Source organism: Cherax quadricarinatus, chromosome 78, assembly GCF_038502225.1.
Source record: "Cherax quadricarinatus isolate ZL_2023a chromosome 78, ASM3850222v1, whole genome shotgun sequence".
Lineage (NCBI taxonomy): Eukaryota > Metazoa > Arthropoda > Malacostraca > Decapoda > Parastacidae > Cherax > Cherax quadricarinatus.
Window position 1 is genome coordinate 9,431,660 of NC_091369.1, and position 20,890 is coordinate 9,452,549.

Below are 20,890 nucleotides of genomic sequence, written 5' to 3' on the forward strand. Positions count from 1 at the left end.
TCCATAAGTATGTTCAGGTGCCAGTACTGACCGAATTTATTCCCATAAGGAATATTGTGAAGTAGATTAGTCCATTTCAGACCCCCAAACATACACGTACAAACGCACTTACATAAATACACTTACATAATTGGTCGCATTCGGAGGTAATCGTTATGCGGGGGTCCACTATATATGAGTGAGGTGAAAGTATTAAATTATGATGAAAGTATTTTCTTTTTGGGGATTTTCTTTCTTTTTGGGTCACCCTGCCTCGGTGGGAGACAGCTGACTTGTTAAAAAAAAAAAAATCTGAACAGTGCAGCAAAGTTAAAAATCTTTAACTGTGGTTTAAATTACGTATTAAACCTAGTACTGCTATTTACAAAACACAGGTACAGTACATTATTTTTTTCCCTCTGGCTTGAGGCCCAAGTTTCTAGTAGATTGTGTTATCAACTAGATTGTTGCTATTGATAGCAAGAAGGCCATCACAACCTGGCTGATATGGCACTTTCTGCAGGAACTGGTTACAGCTTTCAAATACCTTTGCAAATGTTGTTCTGGATTTTGTTCTCCTTCCAATGACTCGCGCGGTTTTACAAGGCAGCTTGTGTTTTCTTCACAAATCGGGAAAACTGATATTTAAACACCTGCTCAAGTTAATGGTGGTGATGGTCTTAAATTTTCTTGCCATCACTTTACTGCCTCTCATGTGAAGAGGAACTATGTCCCTCTTTTTTTTCTTTTTTCTCTGGTCCTCAGGGATTTACCAGAACTCAAGATTTTCCTCAAAGGTGCATTAACTGTTCACATTCTCATGGCATTTTGCATTTTTTTTTTTTTATAAAAACAGTACAACCTCTAATTAACAGACCCCTATTTATTTAATTTTGCAAACTTCAGAAAAAAAAAAAACTGACCAATCAAATATTGGAATAATTTGACAATATGGAAGAAGTCAGTATATTCCAGATTTTATCCTTGGCAAGTATCTAGTATTCTTCCGAGTCAATAGACCAAGTTTGATGATATCAACGTTTGTCTGAAACGGGCCAGCTTAACTTCGTCTAGGACTTTTGTGTTTTCATCATTCCATGAGCCATAGGCTGCCTACATCAATTTACTGCCTGTTTACTCATTCATACACTCTTCATTCAGTCTCTAATTTTCCCCAAGATTTAGTGCTGTGTGTGACTTAATTAACATAATAAATAAAGTGCAATTAACAATGGTTGATGGTGCCAATAAGAAACCTGTTTATCTGTGTTAAGTAGACTTGTACTAACAAGGAAGGTTGAGTCTGGTAACTCAGTGGCATGGGTATCTGAGGAATATGGTGTTAACTTCTTCATACTTCTCACATACTATGCAATTGAGACACCAGACTCAACTTTCCTTGTTAGTTCAAGTTTCTACTTAGCATAGATATTCACATGTTTCCTCTTGACACCACCACTTGCTTTAGAAGCTTTCGTTATTCTGAGTCACCACTATCAATCACTGCACTTCACACCTCATCTCCACCACTAAAGCTAAGAAAAATTTTTCAAAGTTAGAATACTGTCCTCTATTGTACATGTACAATACTACTCTATGATGTTTAAAAAACCAACAACATTTGGGAACTTTTATGGTGGAAATATTTTGCCAACAAGCAGCTTCCTCAATCCAGCACAAAGATGAATAGTAGAAGATGAGGTCTGGATTAAATGCTTTAGTGTCTGCTCTTTACCAGTACGTACATTAATTTTTACACATACATTTTTTTTTTTTTCAACAGTTCAACAACCCACCTTTCTCTTCAGTAGTCTTTGTGACCTCCAAAAATTTCTTGGGACATTTTCACACATACTTGGTGTACTTCTGCATTCAGTTTTCCATGCACTGGTTTTATTTGATAGTACTCAGGATGGTTTCCCAGTATACACATTTTTGTTTATTCTCTCCTAGTCTATTTTTTGATCAAAGTAAATTTTTTTAATATCCCTCTCACCCTGGCTATTTCTTACATTAACTACACATGAATTTACTGCATGCTCGTTTGCACCTCAATGAGGAAGTTATCAGAGTTAATTGCACCTAATTCTTTAAATTCTGTGAAGATCAAATCTAGTATAATGGCACTTGAATAGCCTTCTCGAACAAATTATGTACGAAACTCAGGGTACCACTGTACTTCCTTTCTAGGCTCCATAATAAGCCAAGTTCTGTGGTACATGCCTGTGGCTTTGGAGTACTTTACTTCCCAGAAGTTTTTCAGGTACTTACTGTCATCTCTCATCCTGGTGAGCCAGGCCCATAACAGGTCTCCAGGAGTAGAAAGCCTCTTGAAACTCAACAAACTTATATTGACTCAATGCAATTCTGGGGGTCACCACTCCAGATCCAGCTCAAGCTTCTTGGCTGATGGCCTGACCCACCAGGCTGTTGGTACTAGCCACACAGTTCAATAAATGCACCACAGCCTGGATGATCAAGAAGTGACTTCAGGAACTTAACAACTAGGAGTCTGCTGGTAATTTCCCTTATGTACATTAGATAACTTGCAGTCTTCAAGAGGATAAAGTTGGGTGAATGATTTTTGCACATTAATTAAACAGTAATATAATGTGCATTCCTCATCCAATATGTTAACTACTTGGATGTTGCTCATGGTGGTTTGCATAAGAACAATTCCAGATTTCTATTCCATTTTTGTTCCAGGCCACCGTTCCAGCCACCATGGCCTGGTGGCTAAAACACTCGTTTCACATGGCAAGGGTCCGAGTTTGACTCCCAGCAAGGGTAGGAACATTGGGCATGTTTCTTTACACAGGTTGTCTATGTTCCCTATTAGTAAAATGAGTACCTGGGTGTTAGTAGACTGGCACAGGTCGCATCCTGGAACAAAATTGACCTAATTTGCCCAAAATGCTCTGCATAACAAGTGGTTTTCTGTATAGTAGTATATGTCATTGATGTCAGCTAGGTCTGTATACCTTGTACATATACGTGTAGAATTTTTTTTTTATTATCACACTGGCCGATTCCCACCAAGGCAGGGTGGCCCGAAAAAGAAAAACTTTCACCATCATTCACTCCATCACTGTCTTGCCAGAAGGGTGCTTTACACTACAGTTTTTAAACTGCAACATTAACACCCCTCCTTCAGAGAGCAGGCACTGTACTTCCCATCTCCAGGACTCAAGTCCGGCCTGCCGGTTTCCCTGAACCCCTTCATAAATGTTACTTTGCTCACACTCCAACAGCACGTCAGTATTAAAAACCATTTCTCTCCATTCACTCCTATCAAACACGCTCACGCATGCTTGCTGGAAGTCCAAGCCCCTCGCACACAAAACCTCCTTTACCCCCTCCCTCCAACCTTTCCTAGGCCGACCCCTACCCCGCCTTCCTTCCACTACAGACTGATACACTCTTGAAGTCACTCTGTTTCGCTCCATTCTCTCTACATGTCCGAACCACCTCAACAACTCTTCCTCAGCCCTCTGGACAACAGTTTTGGTAATCCTGCACCTCCTCCTAACTTCCAAACTACGAATTCTCTGCATTATATTCACACCACACATTGCCCTCACACATGACATCTCCACTACTTGTAGAAATAAAGATATATATAATAACAACTGTGTGGAAATAAGGGAGTCATTCACACATACCTACACATCACTGCAACATGTTTATCACTGTTATGGCAGAGAAAAAGGACGAAGCCAGTGGTAGTGGTATTAAATAAGCATCAACAAAAGATTATAATATACTAGGGATCATGCTGGTGTGAATTAATCAGCACCAACACTGGAGTGGTATTACTAGAACTCACCTCATAGTCACGGTAATAAGGGTCGTGGAGGTCTGAAGGCACCTTGTTCTTGTGAGCTTTCTGAACGATCCATGCCACCGACGCCCTCTGTTTGGCCTGCAATACAAATGTTATTCTTTACTATTACTATATAATTTATTATTTCACTAATTTAAAATTACTATCCTTACAATTCCTGTTAATAAAATTATTTAAAACTGCCATTATTAATCATTACTGTACAGCAGGTCCTCTAATAACTTAATTTCGTTTAACACTGATGAGGAAAAAAATCGATTCCTGGCCAGGGCTGTCTGTGTGGAGACAGTAAAATAAAAATTCATAAAGTACAAGACGATTATAGAAATGCATGGTAAACAAAGTACGAAAGTGCTCAGTGATCCCACCATATTTGTTATTGTTTGTTTTTGACCTGTGTGGTGGTAGGAAGTGTTCCTTACAATTTTAGCTTCACAAACCCTTATTCCTTGATTTAACCCTAGTGCACTGTGCACCCCTGATTTCCGAGGGAAAAAAAAAAAAAAAGTGTGACAAAACTAGAAGTTTTAAAGAGACTTGGCGATGGGTTTCATTATATGTATGCCACTTTGCTTAAAGTTGCTTACAGTTGTTAAGTGAGGACTTACTGGACAGTGCTATATTTATTTTAATATTACTAAAATACTGTTTGTAGGTAGTGTTTTGACACAGCACCAGTAACGAGTCATGAGGGTTCTTCTACCCTCACAGCCTGGCTAGGGTCCATACAGTATGCTTTAATATTACACGAACTATAAGGTTCATTACAGCAGTGCTGATCTGTGAAACAATCTGATGAATGCATTGACCTACCTTATTGTTCTTATACATCTTTGATATAAGCCACGTGAGAACTGGAGTGCAAACGGGTTATGACGCACTGAAAAAAGGATACCATTTTATCCCATTCAATGTCAATGATATTTCAAAAAAAACAAAAAAAATATTTTATTTTCCAAAATGGTTGAAAACATCTTTCTTAAGGTAATAACACCTTAAATGGGAAATCTGACATCAGACTTATAGAATTACACAGCTGCAAAATCGGCTATCTGGGTGCAATTTACACATCAGTAATTTCACCCACTTTGAGGCCTATTTAAAGAAAATTACACTGCTCAAATTGACCTAAATCCTGGCTATTTCGCTAGTATGCCATCCAATCTATCACATGAAACTGTAGATTCTATCGAAACTATCCTATAAATGCACAAATTCGGTAATTTAGCCAACAATCATCGCAACCTAACTCACAAGTAAGGTGGTAAGAAACTTGACCATATTCAAAATGTGTGTACAGTATACAAAGCTTACAAGTGAGTTGCAGTCCTGATGTTTCTGCACCAATTTGATTGTAAAGAAAATAATTACAAAGTGTGACGTTTCATAAGTTCATAGTGCTGACAGTTTGCTATACAAAAGTAATTGCTGCCAGCATGTCCCATTCATAAGTGAATGTGCATGACTTGGGGTGTTGGTAGAGTGGGAGATCTCTTAAATATAAACGAATAAATCATGCCTGACAATTACAGGAGTATAATATTTAATATATTGTACTGGGTAATGTCTTGACAGGTCTCTTGAGCTATTAACCACAAACAAATGATAATAAAATTACACTCACTAGAAGGCATTATTAGTAAACATTTACTGTATATAGTACAGTATACGATGTTACACGAAGCAAGCACCAGCCAAGCTAGGCCCAGGGTCGAGCTGTGGGCGTAGGGAAACTCTTGAAACATAACCATGGTGAATCAAAGCTATACTAAATACTTGGGTGCCAAAGAATAAGCCTGTAACTCAAATGTCAGAGACTGTCCATGTTGCCAATCATCAGCAGCCTCTTAGTTAAAAACACCCATTAATCCAAATTATGAAGATTGAGACACTTATGCAGCATATGGAAATCTTTATTCAGGAAACGTTTCGCCACACAGTGGCTTCATCAGTCCAATACAAAGAGGAAGGCGTAAGGAGAGGAGGAGAATGAGGTAATCAGTCCCTCAACCTCATTCTCCTCCTCTCCTTACGCCTTCCTCTTTGTATTGGACTGATGAAGCCACTGTGTGGCGAAACGTTTCCTGAATAAAGATTTCCATATGCTGCATAAGTGTCTCAATCTTCAACTTGTCGGTTTTTCAAACCATTCATCACAATCCAAATTATCACAAAAATTATTAATAAATTCCAAGTCACCATCTGTTGGTTAATAACCGGTAATCCAGATTAAAGCACATTAACCATTTAATAAGTAACACATTTTACAAACATGGAGAGTAGAATCAATGCAGTAAAGATATCTTATGACAAACTCCTAAGATTCTTGTCTTCTCAATATTACATGTACTGTAAAAATAAACTTATTAAAGAATCAAATAAAATTTTAAGTTATACACAAAATATATTGCATATTATAAAAAAAAATTAATGAAGAGGTGGAATGTGAGCCCCCTCCCCCTTTTTTTGTCTCAACAAGGTGGATACCTAGGCTCGGGTACTCGCATACCAGTGGTTTAATCACTGAACCAGTCTCACTACCACTAACACCCACGTTAACCCATTTTTCCCCCGGTGAAGAAAATAGCACGACTGTGTTTCAGTGACTATGTAACTTGGTGACTGAGGAAAAACACCATTATCACAACACCACCCCACGGTACTGGCACTACCATAGCAATTGCACCCCTACAACCACATAGTACCACCACAGTACTAGAACCAAATCCATCACCACAGTCCAACCACCATCACCAAAGTTACAGTACCAGCACCATCACCATAACCACAGCCCAACCACCATCACCAAAGTTCCAGCACCAGTGCCACAACACCACAACCACCATAACCACAGTACTACAAGCACCATCACCATAGCATAACCATCACCACAGTACAAGCAATATCACCATAGCACAACCATCACCACAGTACAAGCACCATCACCATATCACAACTGTCACCACAGTACAGGCACCATCACTGTAGCACAACCATCACCACAGTACAAGCATCGTCACTGTATCACAACCGTCGCCACAGTACAGGCACCATCACTATCACAACTGTCACCACAATACAAGCACCATCACCGTAGCACAACCATCACCACAATACAAGCACCATCACCATAGCACAACCATCACCATAGTACAAGCACCATCACCATAGCACAACTGTCACCATAATACTAGCACCATCACCACAACCATCATAGAACAAGCACCATCACCGTAGCACAACCATCACCACAGTACAAGCACCATCACCGTATCATAACTGTCATAGAACAAGCAATATCACCACAGTACAGGCACCACCACTGTATCACAACTGTTTCCACAGTACAGGCACCATCGCTGTAGCACAACCGTCACCACGATGCACGCACCATCATCGTAGCACAACCATCGCCACAATACAAGTACCATCACCACATCACAACCATCACCATAGTACAAGCACCATCACCGTAGCACAACCGTCACCAGAGTACTAGCACCATCACCATAGCACAACCATCACTACATCCCAAGCACCACTGCCACAGAAACACTACCACCACAGTAGAAGCACCAATGCCACAGCTACAGTACAACCCCCACCACCATCATCATCCAACCACAGCAACAGTCACTACAGCATCAAAATTGCCACAGAAATGCCGCCACCACAACCAAAGCAGCAGCAGCAGCACCACCACCACCAGAACAGCAGCAGCAGCACCACCACCACCACCAGAGCAACAGCAGCAGCACTACCACCACCAGAACAGCAGCAGCAGCACTACCACCACCAGAGCAACAGCGCCTCCACCATCAATAGAGCAACAACACCTACACCACCACCACTAGAGCAACAGCACCACCACCAGAGCAACAGCATCTCCACCACCACTAGAGCAACAGCACCACCACCACCATTATGAGCAACAGCACCACCACCACCATTATGAGCAACAGCACCTCCACCACCATTAGAACAACAGCACCTCCACCACTAGAGTAACAGCACCACCACCACCAGAGCAACAGCAAAACTACCAGGTCAAAAGCACCATCATGATAGCAACAGTAGCACCACTACAGCTACACCACTACATCTTATTAGTGGGTCACTGAGGTTGGTGTAAGCCGTTACCTGGGCCACAATAACACCTGGGGAAGGGCGGGACTGCTACCTTGTGCCAACCACTGCCTCTATTACTACACACACCCAAAAGTGTAATACTTCACACATACATCCCAAGTGCAGCACTACACACATCCACAAGTGCAGCACTATACACATCCACAAGTGCAGCACTATACACATCCACAAGTGCAGCACTATACACATCCACAAGTGCAGCACTATACACATCCACAAGTGCAGCACTATACACATCCACAAGTGCAGCACTATACACATCCACAAGTGCAGCATTATACACATCTACAAGTGCAGCACTACACACACATCCACAAGTGCAGCACTACACGTTCACAAGTGTGAATGTGTGTACAGTGCAACACACAACTACAAGTGCAGTACTCTCACAAACTGATGTAGTACACACCTACACTCACCAAGCTAGTTATTTACAGAGGTGGTATTTAGACTGTAGACTGCTCACTCCTGGGGAAGGGGAAGCGAAAGAAGCTTTTGAGCTTGCCAAGGTTACCTTCTAGGTTACCTGTAAACAGCTGTAGGAGTCACCCCTGTCCTGTGGCACTGTCTCCTGGTTGCTGGCCTGATCGACTTGGCTAGTGGTGCCAGTTATACGCAGACCAACGTTTACACTACACTTCGGTTAATCAGGCGCTGACTTTACTTGTCAATGATTACCTTAATATAAGATTGGTGACGGCTGAGTTTTGTTATATATCTGTGACCAGTTTCCATAGTTTTCCTGCCTTTATAGCCCAGTCTGGTATGATGATTTTATCTTAGCATGTTCAATCAGACTGTTGCTGTTGGCGGCCCGCTGACTCCACATATCCATCACAGCCTTGTTCATCTGGCACTTGGCGCAGGTACTGATCCAGTTTCCTTATGTTTCTGTAATACTTGTGGTATCTGCTGATAGGCTGGGTACCAAAGGATGCTGACGTATCTGTTCTTGTACCCGTGATGACTGCTTCTCACTGGGCCTATTTTACACTTCACTCTAGTTCGTTGTTATGTTAGTGTTTAAGTTTGGGACTAATCCCTCGAATAACTTCCATGTATATACCGTCAGTTATAAGTCATCACTCATTGAAAGTCCTTTTCGATGTCCCTAGTAATTTAAATTCTCTACTGGTTCTACATAGGATGCTCCTTGTATCTTGCCTAGCTCGGACATCTTACCTCCCTTGAACGGGAGTTGTCAAAACCGAGATCGCACAAGCAATATAAAAAATGTTACTAGTGGTATTGTTTATCTTTTATTGAAAGTTCCCATTATACACAGCGTTACTGTTGTTTTTGTGACATTTGTATTATTGTGTTTTCTTAGTGATAGATTATTTGATATTATATGGTAATGTTTGACATGTTCCTTTCCCTCTGAAGGGGGGGGGGGATCCGTAAAGCTTCACAAAAGCTTTGCTATGCCAGCAGTGCTTCATTTTCTCGTTGTCCACAATTATATCCCTGCCAAACCTATATAGCTTTGTTACAGAGCAACACTCGTGAACAGTGTTAGCAGAGGTCCACAAAATTTCTCGTGATTACACAGAGTCCTTTAACTCGAAAAAGTTGAGAATTACTGATTTCAGTAAAATCAACTTTTGCACACCCAATTATGAAATGAAACTCTTTGGGCTTGTAGAACCGGGGAAATAAAGATATACTAGCGAGGGGGGGGGGGGTTAATTAAAAGGTTCTTCGATATCACTGCTGGGCTTGAGGCTAGGCTTTCTTGTTGACTGTCCGCTCAGTCAGGTTACCGTTGCTGCCAGCTCAGCACAGGCACCTTGCAACCTGCCCGCTTATTCCATAATAAACTTTCTTCAAATAAACCTTGAATTGTCCAGGAAGATTTTTTGTTTTTGTTTTAGTCAGGCCATGAGCTCTTTTTTTTCTTCTTCAAAGGAGGCCTGGTCGGGGATCGGGCCACGGAGGCGATGATACCTGAACTATTTAAGTAGACAAGTTACACCTATCAGGGAGATGATAAATAAGGGCTGATAATGTAATAGGAGACTGTCAATATCGTAATTTTAAGGTTGTAATGAATAGTAACAGTGCTCCCTGGAGGGTCTTAGACTACCACCCTAAGCAGGGGCCAGCACCCATGCAGGAACCAGGGACCAGCACTCAGGCAGGGTTGGTACCAGGAACCAGCACACACACACACACACACACACACACACACACACACACACACAAATGCCCTTTGTTATGCACCAACCTTACAACCTAACAAAGCGCGAGTGGAAAAAAGTATACCGCTAAATACGGTACATGTGGAAACATCTGGCTAGACCAGTCAGCTGATCACACTACACACCTGGGAGGTACGGTCCTCGTTGCTGTACATAAGCTTTGAAAAATTGAAGCAGACAGTATGATGCATTCTCGAGTTATGAGCTAAATACGAAGCAAAAAGAATCAGGCAACCAGTTTGTCCAACAAATCGAGCCCAAAGAATAATACGATATCGTGAGGCTGCCAGTGAAAAATGTTACCAAGATACAATACTAGCCCAAATTTTCTCTCATTCTCGTATTAGACATTAATCATAACATTATATCCTTTTCAGACGATTCCAGAATTTGTACGAGAATGGCACCCACTGAGGACAGAGAATCTTCAAGCTGGGATAAAACAAATCGTCAGACTTGGTTTATGGAAAATGATAGGCTAAATGACTAGAGCCTTCAAAACAGATGCCAAGCCTATGACAATATGCTCTCGATTTTAATACCACTGCCACCCCTCCTCTCCCCCCCCCCGTCAAAAAAATAAGTATGTTGCAAACTGAATTCGGAGGAACGTACACTATATACCTTTACCTTTGATGAGCTCAGAGTTTTCTACTCCCAGAGCCCGGCCTTGGGCCAAGCTTATATGATATGAAGATTCATCATAATTTACACCTGGAAAATTCTGGAGGAATTAGTCCAAAATCTGCACACTGAAATCACGCCCTACGAAAGCAAGACTCGATAGACTGCAAAATACCCTTAGTAAAAAGCAGGGGTGAAATTAATACACTAAAATACTACTCAGTATGTATAAAGTGACCAACACTATTCAAGACACTTCATACACAAGGAAGTTACCAAGAGACCCGTAATTCTCTTCAAGAGGGAACCTGGCAAGTTCAAGACATTCCTGATCAGCCGGGCTGTTCGTTGGTGAACGAAACGTCCTCTCAATAAAATGCAATAACTCTCGCGTGTCTTTTGCTGCATACGTGCTATGTAATGTGTGCAGCTTACACCAACAGATTGGTAGACCAGACCATTAACCCGGGGATCTAGTCTGAAACTAGGGACGGTGACCCCCGGAATTTTCTTTAGATAACCTTCAGGTGGTCCAAAATTGTTCAGAAGTTATGAGAGATATTACCAAAATTTTCGAGAGAAAACTGGACAAGTGTCTGCAGAATGTGCCATATCAGTAAGTTACGATGATTAAGTCTAATTTACCGGGCAGTCAGCAAGTTAGTCTGGCCTCATTCCTGGCTGCAAGCAAAATAATTCTAGTGACCTGTCTCGGGTAGCCGCTGTTGATGCATTTCGAGATAGGATCATCCTTACAACGATTGTGTTCTCGGGAACAACCTGTCACTCGCCCACCACCACAAACAGACCCCTAGTCATTACTAACCGCTTCCGCAACATCCTCACTCCCACATACCTTAAAATGTTCTACAGTAGTTAGCTTCAAAAAGGAGTCGTTTTGTCCCGATGGTCGAGTTCCTTAAACGACACTGATCCTGTGAGTGAAATTACCGCCGTAGATAATACATATCTGCCTGAATGACAAGCAATCGCAAGCTTCCAAGCGTATCCATGTCTTCCAGCTCATTAATCGCTTGCTATTGCAGAGGCATGGCAACGTATTTCATACTTGTATGTCACACATCTAATTTACGAAGTAACATCCTAAGATTAAGATTACTCTTATTACACGAGTCATACGTATAGTTCAGTAACAATAGTGCCACAAGATACCCACCCTCAACTCATAATATGGCAGTGGACCCGACTCTACGACTGGTATAATTCAAAAGCAAAGAAAAAAAAAAGCTAACGATTGTTCACTACACCTGCTGCTGAGTCTCACATCAATGGAGAGACGAAGTAACTCTGCCTCTTGTTATTATGTCAGCGGTGGAGGTGGGCGGTTCCAGCTGCTGACATTTACATACTGTTTGATGTACTAAACCCTGTGGTTATTAAACCAATGCAAACATAAACCCTGTGGGTTATTAAACCAATACGAACATAAACAACCAGAGCCCAAGAGGCTGAAGGCTCTAATCTTCATCTGCTAATCGCGAGAATGCACTAAGAATTTCACTAACCCACAGAAAACAGGGTTCACTCTTCATACTAGACCAGCGACAACTAGACAATTACAGCAAGGAGACACTAGCCTAACTCTCACCTTCCCCTGTCTCGCCACCACTCCCACCGCACACCCACCTTGCCTTTGTATTCGTGCCTAATTTCCAAACTTGTTCTACTCTCAAAGCCCGACCTAAGGATACATTTCATCGTTGGCTGAATGGTCAGCTAGGCTGTAGCTGCCAGCAGCCCTCAGGCCTACAGTGTGCTAAACCTGACACTTGTTTCTGAAACATGGAAGCCTAATTTTCTCTCAGAAAACTCTTACTTTTTTTTTGGCAATATATCTATCTATCGGCCAGTGTGATAATAATAAAAAAAATCTATCTGCTCATATGCTGAGTAGTGACCCACGATGTTAACACACACTTATCAAACTGTGCGTTTAGCACCTTTTTTCATTAGGTTTATTTTACACTTCCTCCCGTACCTCTCTAAGAATTTGGAGTGTATACCTATACAATAATTACTCGTGTCCTACATGCTCACCACCGTGCTTTGCATGCGAGTAAGACCAAGCTCTGGGTTAGCGGCCTGCAGGAGCACAGTCATTACAGATCTGTTGATCAGGACACTTTTAGAAGGAAACTGTTCAGCTTCATGAAAACTGCCAGATTTGTTCCATCAATATTTCTGATATCTGCCGATAGTAACAACTTAGAACTGATGAGGTTTGAACTCATGGCTAGCCAGTCTTGAAACTAGCCTTAAACACACTGACCTACATCTTTCACTCCATAAAATTGCAGAGTAGTGACCAGGCCCTCAAGCATCTTCTATGTATATATTATCAGGTCTCTCTTTTTCCAGAAAAAATTAGGACTTCGAGGCTTTCGACAGTTTCGATTTTTTATTGACTATGTAGGGAATACATGATCTCCATCGCTGCTCTCTCTCCTGCCTTTAAAAGCACTGTGAGCATAGAATAATATACAAGTCGCAAGAACAAAGGCGATCTGTAAAGTATCAATACAAGCGTTGCTTCTTTTTCATCTAGTCATCTGCAAATTGACAGATTCGCCGACATAATTATTCCAAAGTCTTTTGCATGTTCTTTACGTTCCATGTGGTGTGCCCGTGTTCTATATACTGTGCCCTTTTTTCAGGTCTACATTCTTCTCATGTCTAAGCAGCTGAAATTTGTCGCCAATGATCACGTTTTTATTTGCCCATTGGTAAAGTGTTATCTTCCACCAATGCAGGCAATTTGTCGTACACGTCTAGCCATCATGTGAACTCTCTTTGTGTACTTAATTGTACAACTACTTCGCACATCCCTCCCACTTTCATACGGGGTAATTTCTGTATTCAGATTCGTAATCAGTCCCTCCAGCAAGCAGAAATTGGTCAGGAAATCAGGGAATATATCCACAAACACTGAATACCCAGCCCAATTCAATACCCTTATCTCCACACTTTAGCTAACATCAGCCTACCCCAAGACACCAAACATCTACACAACACACACACACACACACACACACACACACACACCCTTGAACACCCACACAACGAACATCTACCCCTGTGGACACCCTCCCTCCCCCCACACCAATAGCACCAAAGTTCTTCACTACTCTGAATTTCCCTTCTTTTCCAAGGTATACCAGTGCGCTCATGCTTTCTAATTATTAAGAAAACCTGTCCAGCGCTCACCATTTCTTGCCGGAGAATTCATCCATGAACGTTGCTCTACTGTCAGGTTAAAAAAGCTAAGAAGCAGAGGACATATTTCGCATACTATTCTCACCACCAGTTCAACATTCACATCTGAAATGTTTTCACAGGTTTATGTAACCTAACTTAGAAAATATTTAAAAAATGGAAGCATTAGGAAACAGACTGCACCAAAAATACGACGCAATTAAATGAGGATATGTTAAATAAACGCTGGAAACTTCATCTGAACAATGATAACACTACGAAGTTTCCTGTACACAAATTCAATGACCTACCAAGTGTCATTATTACATGGCACCCATGGAACCAAACAGGTACGTACACGTTCACACAAACACACATCAAATCTTCATTTGAAAATAAGTTTCGCTCTTGTGCAGGAGGAACTTTTTTTTTAATTAAAGATTTTCTTTGTACATAGTGCTCTTTTAGAATATTTGTAGTCAATCTTGTTATTCCAAAACACGAACAAAGGTAACCAAGAATGAAGGTGACAGTAGCTGCTCCGTTCCGCTGCTTGTTTGATGGCTATGCCTCAATTGTAGATCAACTACCAGGCTGGCTGTCTGCTGGTCATGATGAACTACACCACAATCACCCACACCAGACGCAAAAATTGGCATATCATTTCTTTCTCCCTGTTCAGTCCACTTTCTTCTCAAAACTTTCCTTCTCAGGGTTTGCTTTGCACAGTTGCTCGTGAAACTCGCCCCGTTATATAGGTTATACCTCAAAGTTTAAGAGATATTTTTCAGCATTTCTAACAGTAAATATTATCTCTTCATTTCGTCTTCCATGTCACCCTCTTCCGATAAAACTTCAGAAAATAACCAAAAAGCAGATAGGTTCCTTAGTACATTTTTTCCAACCTGGCTCCACTGTCTACCACCTGGCTCCACTGTCTACAACCTGGATCCACTGTCTACAACCTGGATCCACTGTCTACAACCTGGCTCCACTGTCTACCACCTGGCTCCACTGTCTACCACCTGGATCCACTGTCACATTCCATAACGCAAGATGGGACCCATACAGTGCTGAAATGCGTCAACCTGAGTTGGGAGACTTCAGTAATGCAATGAGGATATCGATGAGCCTGGCCCATGGTCGGGCTCCGAGAGTATTAACTCTAAACTCTTCACAAGTAAGGCAGCTACGGGGAGGGAGAGGAACGAGGGGAAGAGGATTGGGGAGAGAACAGAGGGGGGGGGACAGGGTGCCATTCTCCATTATATTTTCTAGTTTCTTGCATAGTTTGCTTGTTAGTGCTTGCCTATTTCATTTCGTATAATGGTATCCAGCTGTTCGACAGTTAACCTGTGGCTGGAAAACATTAGGGACGTGTTTCCATAAGACACCTGCTGTCCTAATTTGCCCGAAATCCTCTGCATAACAAGCGGCTGTCTATATAGTATGTCATTGATGTCAGCTAGACCTGTATACCTTGTACATGTACTTGTAGTAAATATAATATTAGTAGTAGTACTAGTAGTAATAGTACTAGTACTAGTAGTACTACTAGTAGTACTAGTAGTACTACTAGTACTAGTAGTACTACTAGTAGTACTAGTACTAGTAGTACTACTAGTAGTACTACTAGTAGTACTAGTACTACTAGTAGTACTAGTAGTAGTACTACTAGTAGTAGTACTACTAGTAGTAGTAGTACTACTAGTAGTACTACTAGTACTACTAGTAGTAGTACTACTAGTAGTACTAGTAGCAGTACTACTAGTAGTACTACTAGTAGTAGTACTAGTACTACTAGTAGTAGTAGTACTAGTAGTAGTAGTATTAGTAATAGTAGTACCAGTAGTAGTACTACTAGTACTAGTAGTACTACTAGTACTAGTACTACTAGTACTACTAGTAGTACTACTAGTACTAGTAGTACTAGTAGTACTAGTAGTACTAGTAGTACTACTAGTACTAGTACTACTAGTACTAGTAGTAGTACTAGTAGTAGTACTAGTAGTAGTACTAGTACTACTACTAGTAGTACTACTACTACTAGTACTAGTAGTAGTACTAATAGTAGTAGTACTACTAGTACTAGTAGTACTAATAGTAGTACTACTAGTAGTACTAGTATTAGTAGTAGTACTAGTACTACTAGTAGTAGTACTAGTACTACTAGTAGTACTAGTACTACTAGTAGTAGTACTAGTACTACTAGTACTAGTAGTAGTACTAGCAGTAGTACTAGTAGTAGTAGTACTACTTCACCATGGCGTCACACAAGTCATTTGTTCCCACAGTACCTTCCTTCTATTCTGGCTAATACTTTACTTTTATCTAATTGTCTAGGGAGTCCTGTCATCTCCAATTTTATCATTTTTTTATGGTTTACTGTCTACTTTGATTCATCAAGTAACTGCTGCTTTGAATCGTGAGTTTTAACTCAACATATTAACTCCTTATCCTCTGTCAGCAGTGAGATATGTATGCATGAGGTGCATGTCCTAAACACTCCATCAGCAGAGTTGCTAAACCAGATTGCAAATGCCACTAGAATATTTCTCAGGTTTATCTAAAATGTTGCTAGACTCACAACTATCTCTTAAAATTAAGTGTAACTATTTAGACACTTGCAATACACTATGTCAATGACAACACTTACTGTGATACAAGCTGAAGAAAAGACAGGTGCAGAACAAGCTTATAACAGTTTCTCTCCATGTACAGCTTACTAGGTCAATGATTAACTTGATAAACCTCTGCATAAAGCAAACGTTGTCAACACAAAACCTCGTTTTGCACCTTTACCTCTCCTTCAGTACTGTCGGCAGTACTGTTTATATGCACGATATAAGTTTATCCCTAAGAAACAATGAGAGATTACTGATGACGCGTCTTCCACTAACTTTTTGGCCAAATCAAGGATAACAGGCTTAACTGACCTTACACATTCACCTCCGCAAAGAATGACATTGTCTCCAATACCTGAACATATTCAGGCAAATCCTTGACAAAGTGGTTTGATAAACTCACTCTCAAATAATCTCCATGAATGCCACTTTTTTATCACTTGTGCAAAATATAATATAAAGAAAATATGTATTACCCAAATAAAGTAAATAAAGTTTCAGTTAAGTGATAGTAAATTACAAAATATTTTGTTTCTAGAAATAAGGATCGTGTGCGTAACGAGCGGTCGCTTGTGTACACAGTATAACTTGTGCACGCAAGATTGTGTACACAACAGTACATGGGAAAGGTATTACAAAATGCTTTAGAGTCCGCAACGAGGATCTCTGCCGAGGACTGTACACAGTGATTGCCAGTTTACACACGACAATCGCCTGTATATATTAGATCACGTTTGTACACCAGAGGATCGCCTGTACATGAAAGATAATCGCCAATGTACACAAGTGAGAGTGCGTGTACATAAATTAACCAAGACGTCCAATAATTCAAAGCGATAATGCACTATTTGTTTATTATCTGAAGGTCTCCAAGACCGCTTAAAAAATAAATTAATGTACATGATTTTCTCCGAGTATAATTCAGGGGTGTTAACATGTGCGTATTTTCACAAATGCAATAATTTCAAAATGAGGAATAGAAGTCAAAATACAGTAGCTGGAACTATTCACAATTCCCACAGTTAATTTTTAAATAAAGTTTAAGGACATCTCTTAAAATCGCAAAGTAGGTCAGCTCAATCCACTGCTGAAAAATTTGTCAAAGCACTCTCAATTGATAGCCACAGTACCTGACAAACTGCACCAACTAAACCATATGGGTCCTATGTTTACAAGGTGTGCAGGAGCCTGGCCCATGGCCGGGCTCCGGGAGTAGACAAACTCTCGGTATTCATCAAAGGTATATAAAGGTGTAAAGCACCCGGCTCAACAACACACCGGAGTTTTTTTTTTTTTTTTGCGTGAAATTGTGGCCTTAGTTTAAAGCATTTATGGCAATGACTTCAATATTGGCCATGCAAAACACATAACTATACATGTGCCATCAGTCCCCAATACAGCCATTATAACTTTAATCCCATACATTTTTTAAATGCATCGCCTATTACTCTGCATATCGCTCAACTCATTTTAAAATAGAAATACTATATAATTACTATGTATAACTACAGAACACAGATATTCTTCTCAACAGCTTTCAAATGTTGACTAAAACTGACAGTAAACAGTGAATATTACTTCATAACAAGAAGACTCAGAGGCCAAGATCTTTGATGAAGCAAAGAAGATATTACAGGGAAAAACTGCTAAGAAATAGTAAATTAAAGATAAGAGTAAGGTGAATGTAAGAAGCAAGATTTACCTGTACATGTTCTTGATAACCTCGACACTGATGTATTAATTATTTTACTAGCATTTCATTCAAGTTAATAGTCATTTTTATTTTTAGCCACAATTCATATTGATTTTTTTCTGATCTGATAAGACACTACAAAGTTTAGCTAAATGGAAGCTGGATGTAACGAACAAATTAGTCACCTGGCAACTATATGCAGCAAAAAGGCTAACAACGACCTCAGTACAGTGCAGCTGGGTCGCCTCTCACTCAACAGGTGAGTGGCATTCCTTAGAAATACCCAAGTGCCGCACCATATAACCCCTCCCCCACCCTTACACCCTCGACCCTGAGTGCCAGACGGGACCCCTCGACCCTGAGGGTCGCGGGGGATATCGTCAGTAGTGTGGAGCAGGTCAGTGACAGTTTTCTCTAAAGATAGTTTTGACTGGCGAGATTACTCGGAGCTCCTGACAAAAAGTAAATACATACACGCATAAATACCAAGATTATAACAAGTACAGACTACAAACTCACAAATACCGTCACAAAGTAACTCTGTATCGAGGCAGCTTCGCTTCCAAGAGAAAGGTCACGGACATGTTTTCCCCAGAAGTAAAAATAGCAACCAGTGTCTTAGTTGAGTATTACATAGAGGTTCAAACTGCTAGAAGCCATATTACTGAGCAAAGTGTAAGACAGCTCTCGGTTTCTGTTGCAAGCATTCCAGTGCTGGGTAAAAGGTATCAGCACATTTTTTTTCTTTTCACGTTGCATTTATTTCCCATAAAACGAAGTATCATTCATTGTAACAATTTAACTTTTAACATTTATCCATGCTATAATATACATTGTGTGTGTGTGTGTGTGTGATTATATATATATATATATATATATATATATATATATATATATATATATATATGTTTATTATATATATATATATATATATATATATATATATATATATATATATATATATATATATATATATATATATATATATATATATATATGCCACCTTTATATCAACAATGTATCTCTTAAATCTTCTGTACCATATTATGTAATAAAATATTCCTATTGGTAAAAAAAAAAATATATGAAAAGATGGGGTGGTAGGGGAAGTGGAATATTCAAACGGCTTCAGGAAGAAATCCAAATATTCTTCCTTGAAGCCTTTTTATCCACTTCTCCGAGGCTATGGGTCCCACAATTTACACCAGAGGTGGACCCCATTTGTTTATTGAAAAAAAAAATTATAATTATATATATATATATATATATATATATATATATATATATATATATATATATATATATATATATATATATATATATATATATATATATATATATATATATGAACTTTTTAAGATTCTTGAAGACAGTTAGGGGTTTGTCGATAATGTCAGCAACCTGGAGATCTGATCTGGGATCGGGCCGACGGAAAAAGGAAGGCTATGACCCCCGGAATCGTCGCATAGTAAGCGTAATGTAAGGTAAACATACGAAAAGGCTTGATCACTTCACACTTTCTGAGTTATCTTTGTGTACTCGTTACATTCCTGATTTACACGGGAGTATTTTGTGCCGTCGGCCAGGACCTCTTGCTCTCGTTGAGTGATTTAAGGGTGAAGATTTAAGAGTGCAGATTTGGGATTAATCCCTCCAGAGCATTCCAGGTGTACATTATACATTTTTACAGGGGAAATACACTTCGAGGTACTTATGATGCTACATAATACATTAAGTGTTTGTCTGAATTTACACAGACAGTGAAGGCATTCTGTACATTCTCCAGATCTGTGATTTCGCTAAAATGGATTGTTAGTGTACAGCAATATTCTTGTACAAGAGATAATAAGTAAAAGACATCTCTTGTTTTGATGGTTCTAGCTATCCAGCCTATCATATTCCCTCCTGTTATCCTTAATGTATTATCTTCAGAAAGTATCAGTTTTAAGTCCCTCTAATCTTCCGTTCTACCGAGTGGCGAGTTTTTTTATGGACAATGTAGTTTTTCTTTCCTCATTTTTTCTATAGCTTTGAATAATACTTTAACAAATGTTTTCCGATATCTTGACAGGTGGTGTGTGATGTGCACCACCTGTTAATGGTCCCCGGGGGTCATCCCGAGGCCTGCTTTCATCCTGTCGCCTCCCCTAAAACCAGTTTACTACATTTCAAAGGAAATATTACAAGAATAAGAACTATTAACACAGGAAAGTAAACATATAATGTCGTGAATGCAGACAGTAGCTGGAAAGCTCTCCCAGTCAACTTATATGCTTAAGAGAAAAAAAAAATCCTGTTAAGAGTATAGTTGTTGCTTCAGTCACTGGCAAGGCTCAGCCATCATTCTTCATTCACCTCACCTGCTGGTGAAAAGCACAATAGAACACAGTCAACATCCATGGTTCCAGACTATTTAACAGGTTACCAGAAGATACCAGAAATAATGTGGGAAAAAACGGGTTAAAGTCTTCAAGAGAAAACTTAACAAGTACTTCCGCCAAGTGCCGGACCAACCAGGCTATGATAAGCTACATATGTCGTCCAGCTGGCGGCCAATAGCGAC

At 40.1% G+C, this 20,890-nt stretch overlaps 1 protein-coding gene across 22 annotated transcripts in view; it reads right to left on the bottom strand.

Annotated features, from left to right (window-relative positions):
• Nucleotides 1-20,890, bottom strand: part of Patronin (calmodulin-regulated spectrin-associated protein patronin) — a 213,072-nt gene that overhangs the window by 175,504 nt on the left and 16,678 nt on the right. For all 22 annotated transcript variants that reach the window (XM_053795430.2, XM_053795420.2, XM_053795424.2 and 19 more), the window contains exon 2: nucleotides 3,806-3,901. In XM_053795430.2, the coding sequence (XP_053651405.1) occupies nucleotides 3,806-3,901 (96 nt within the window). The remainder of the gene's footprint in view (nucleotides 1-3,805; nucleotides 3,902-20,890) is intronic.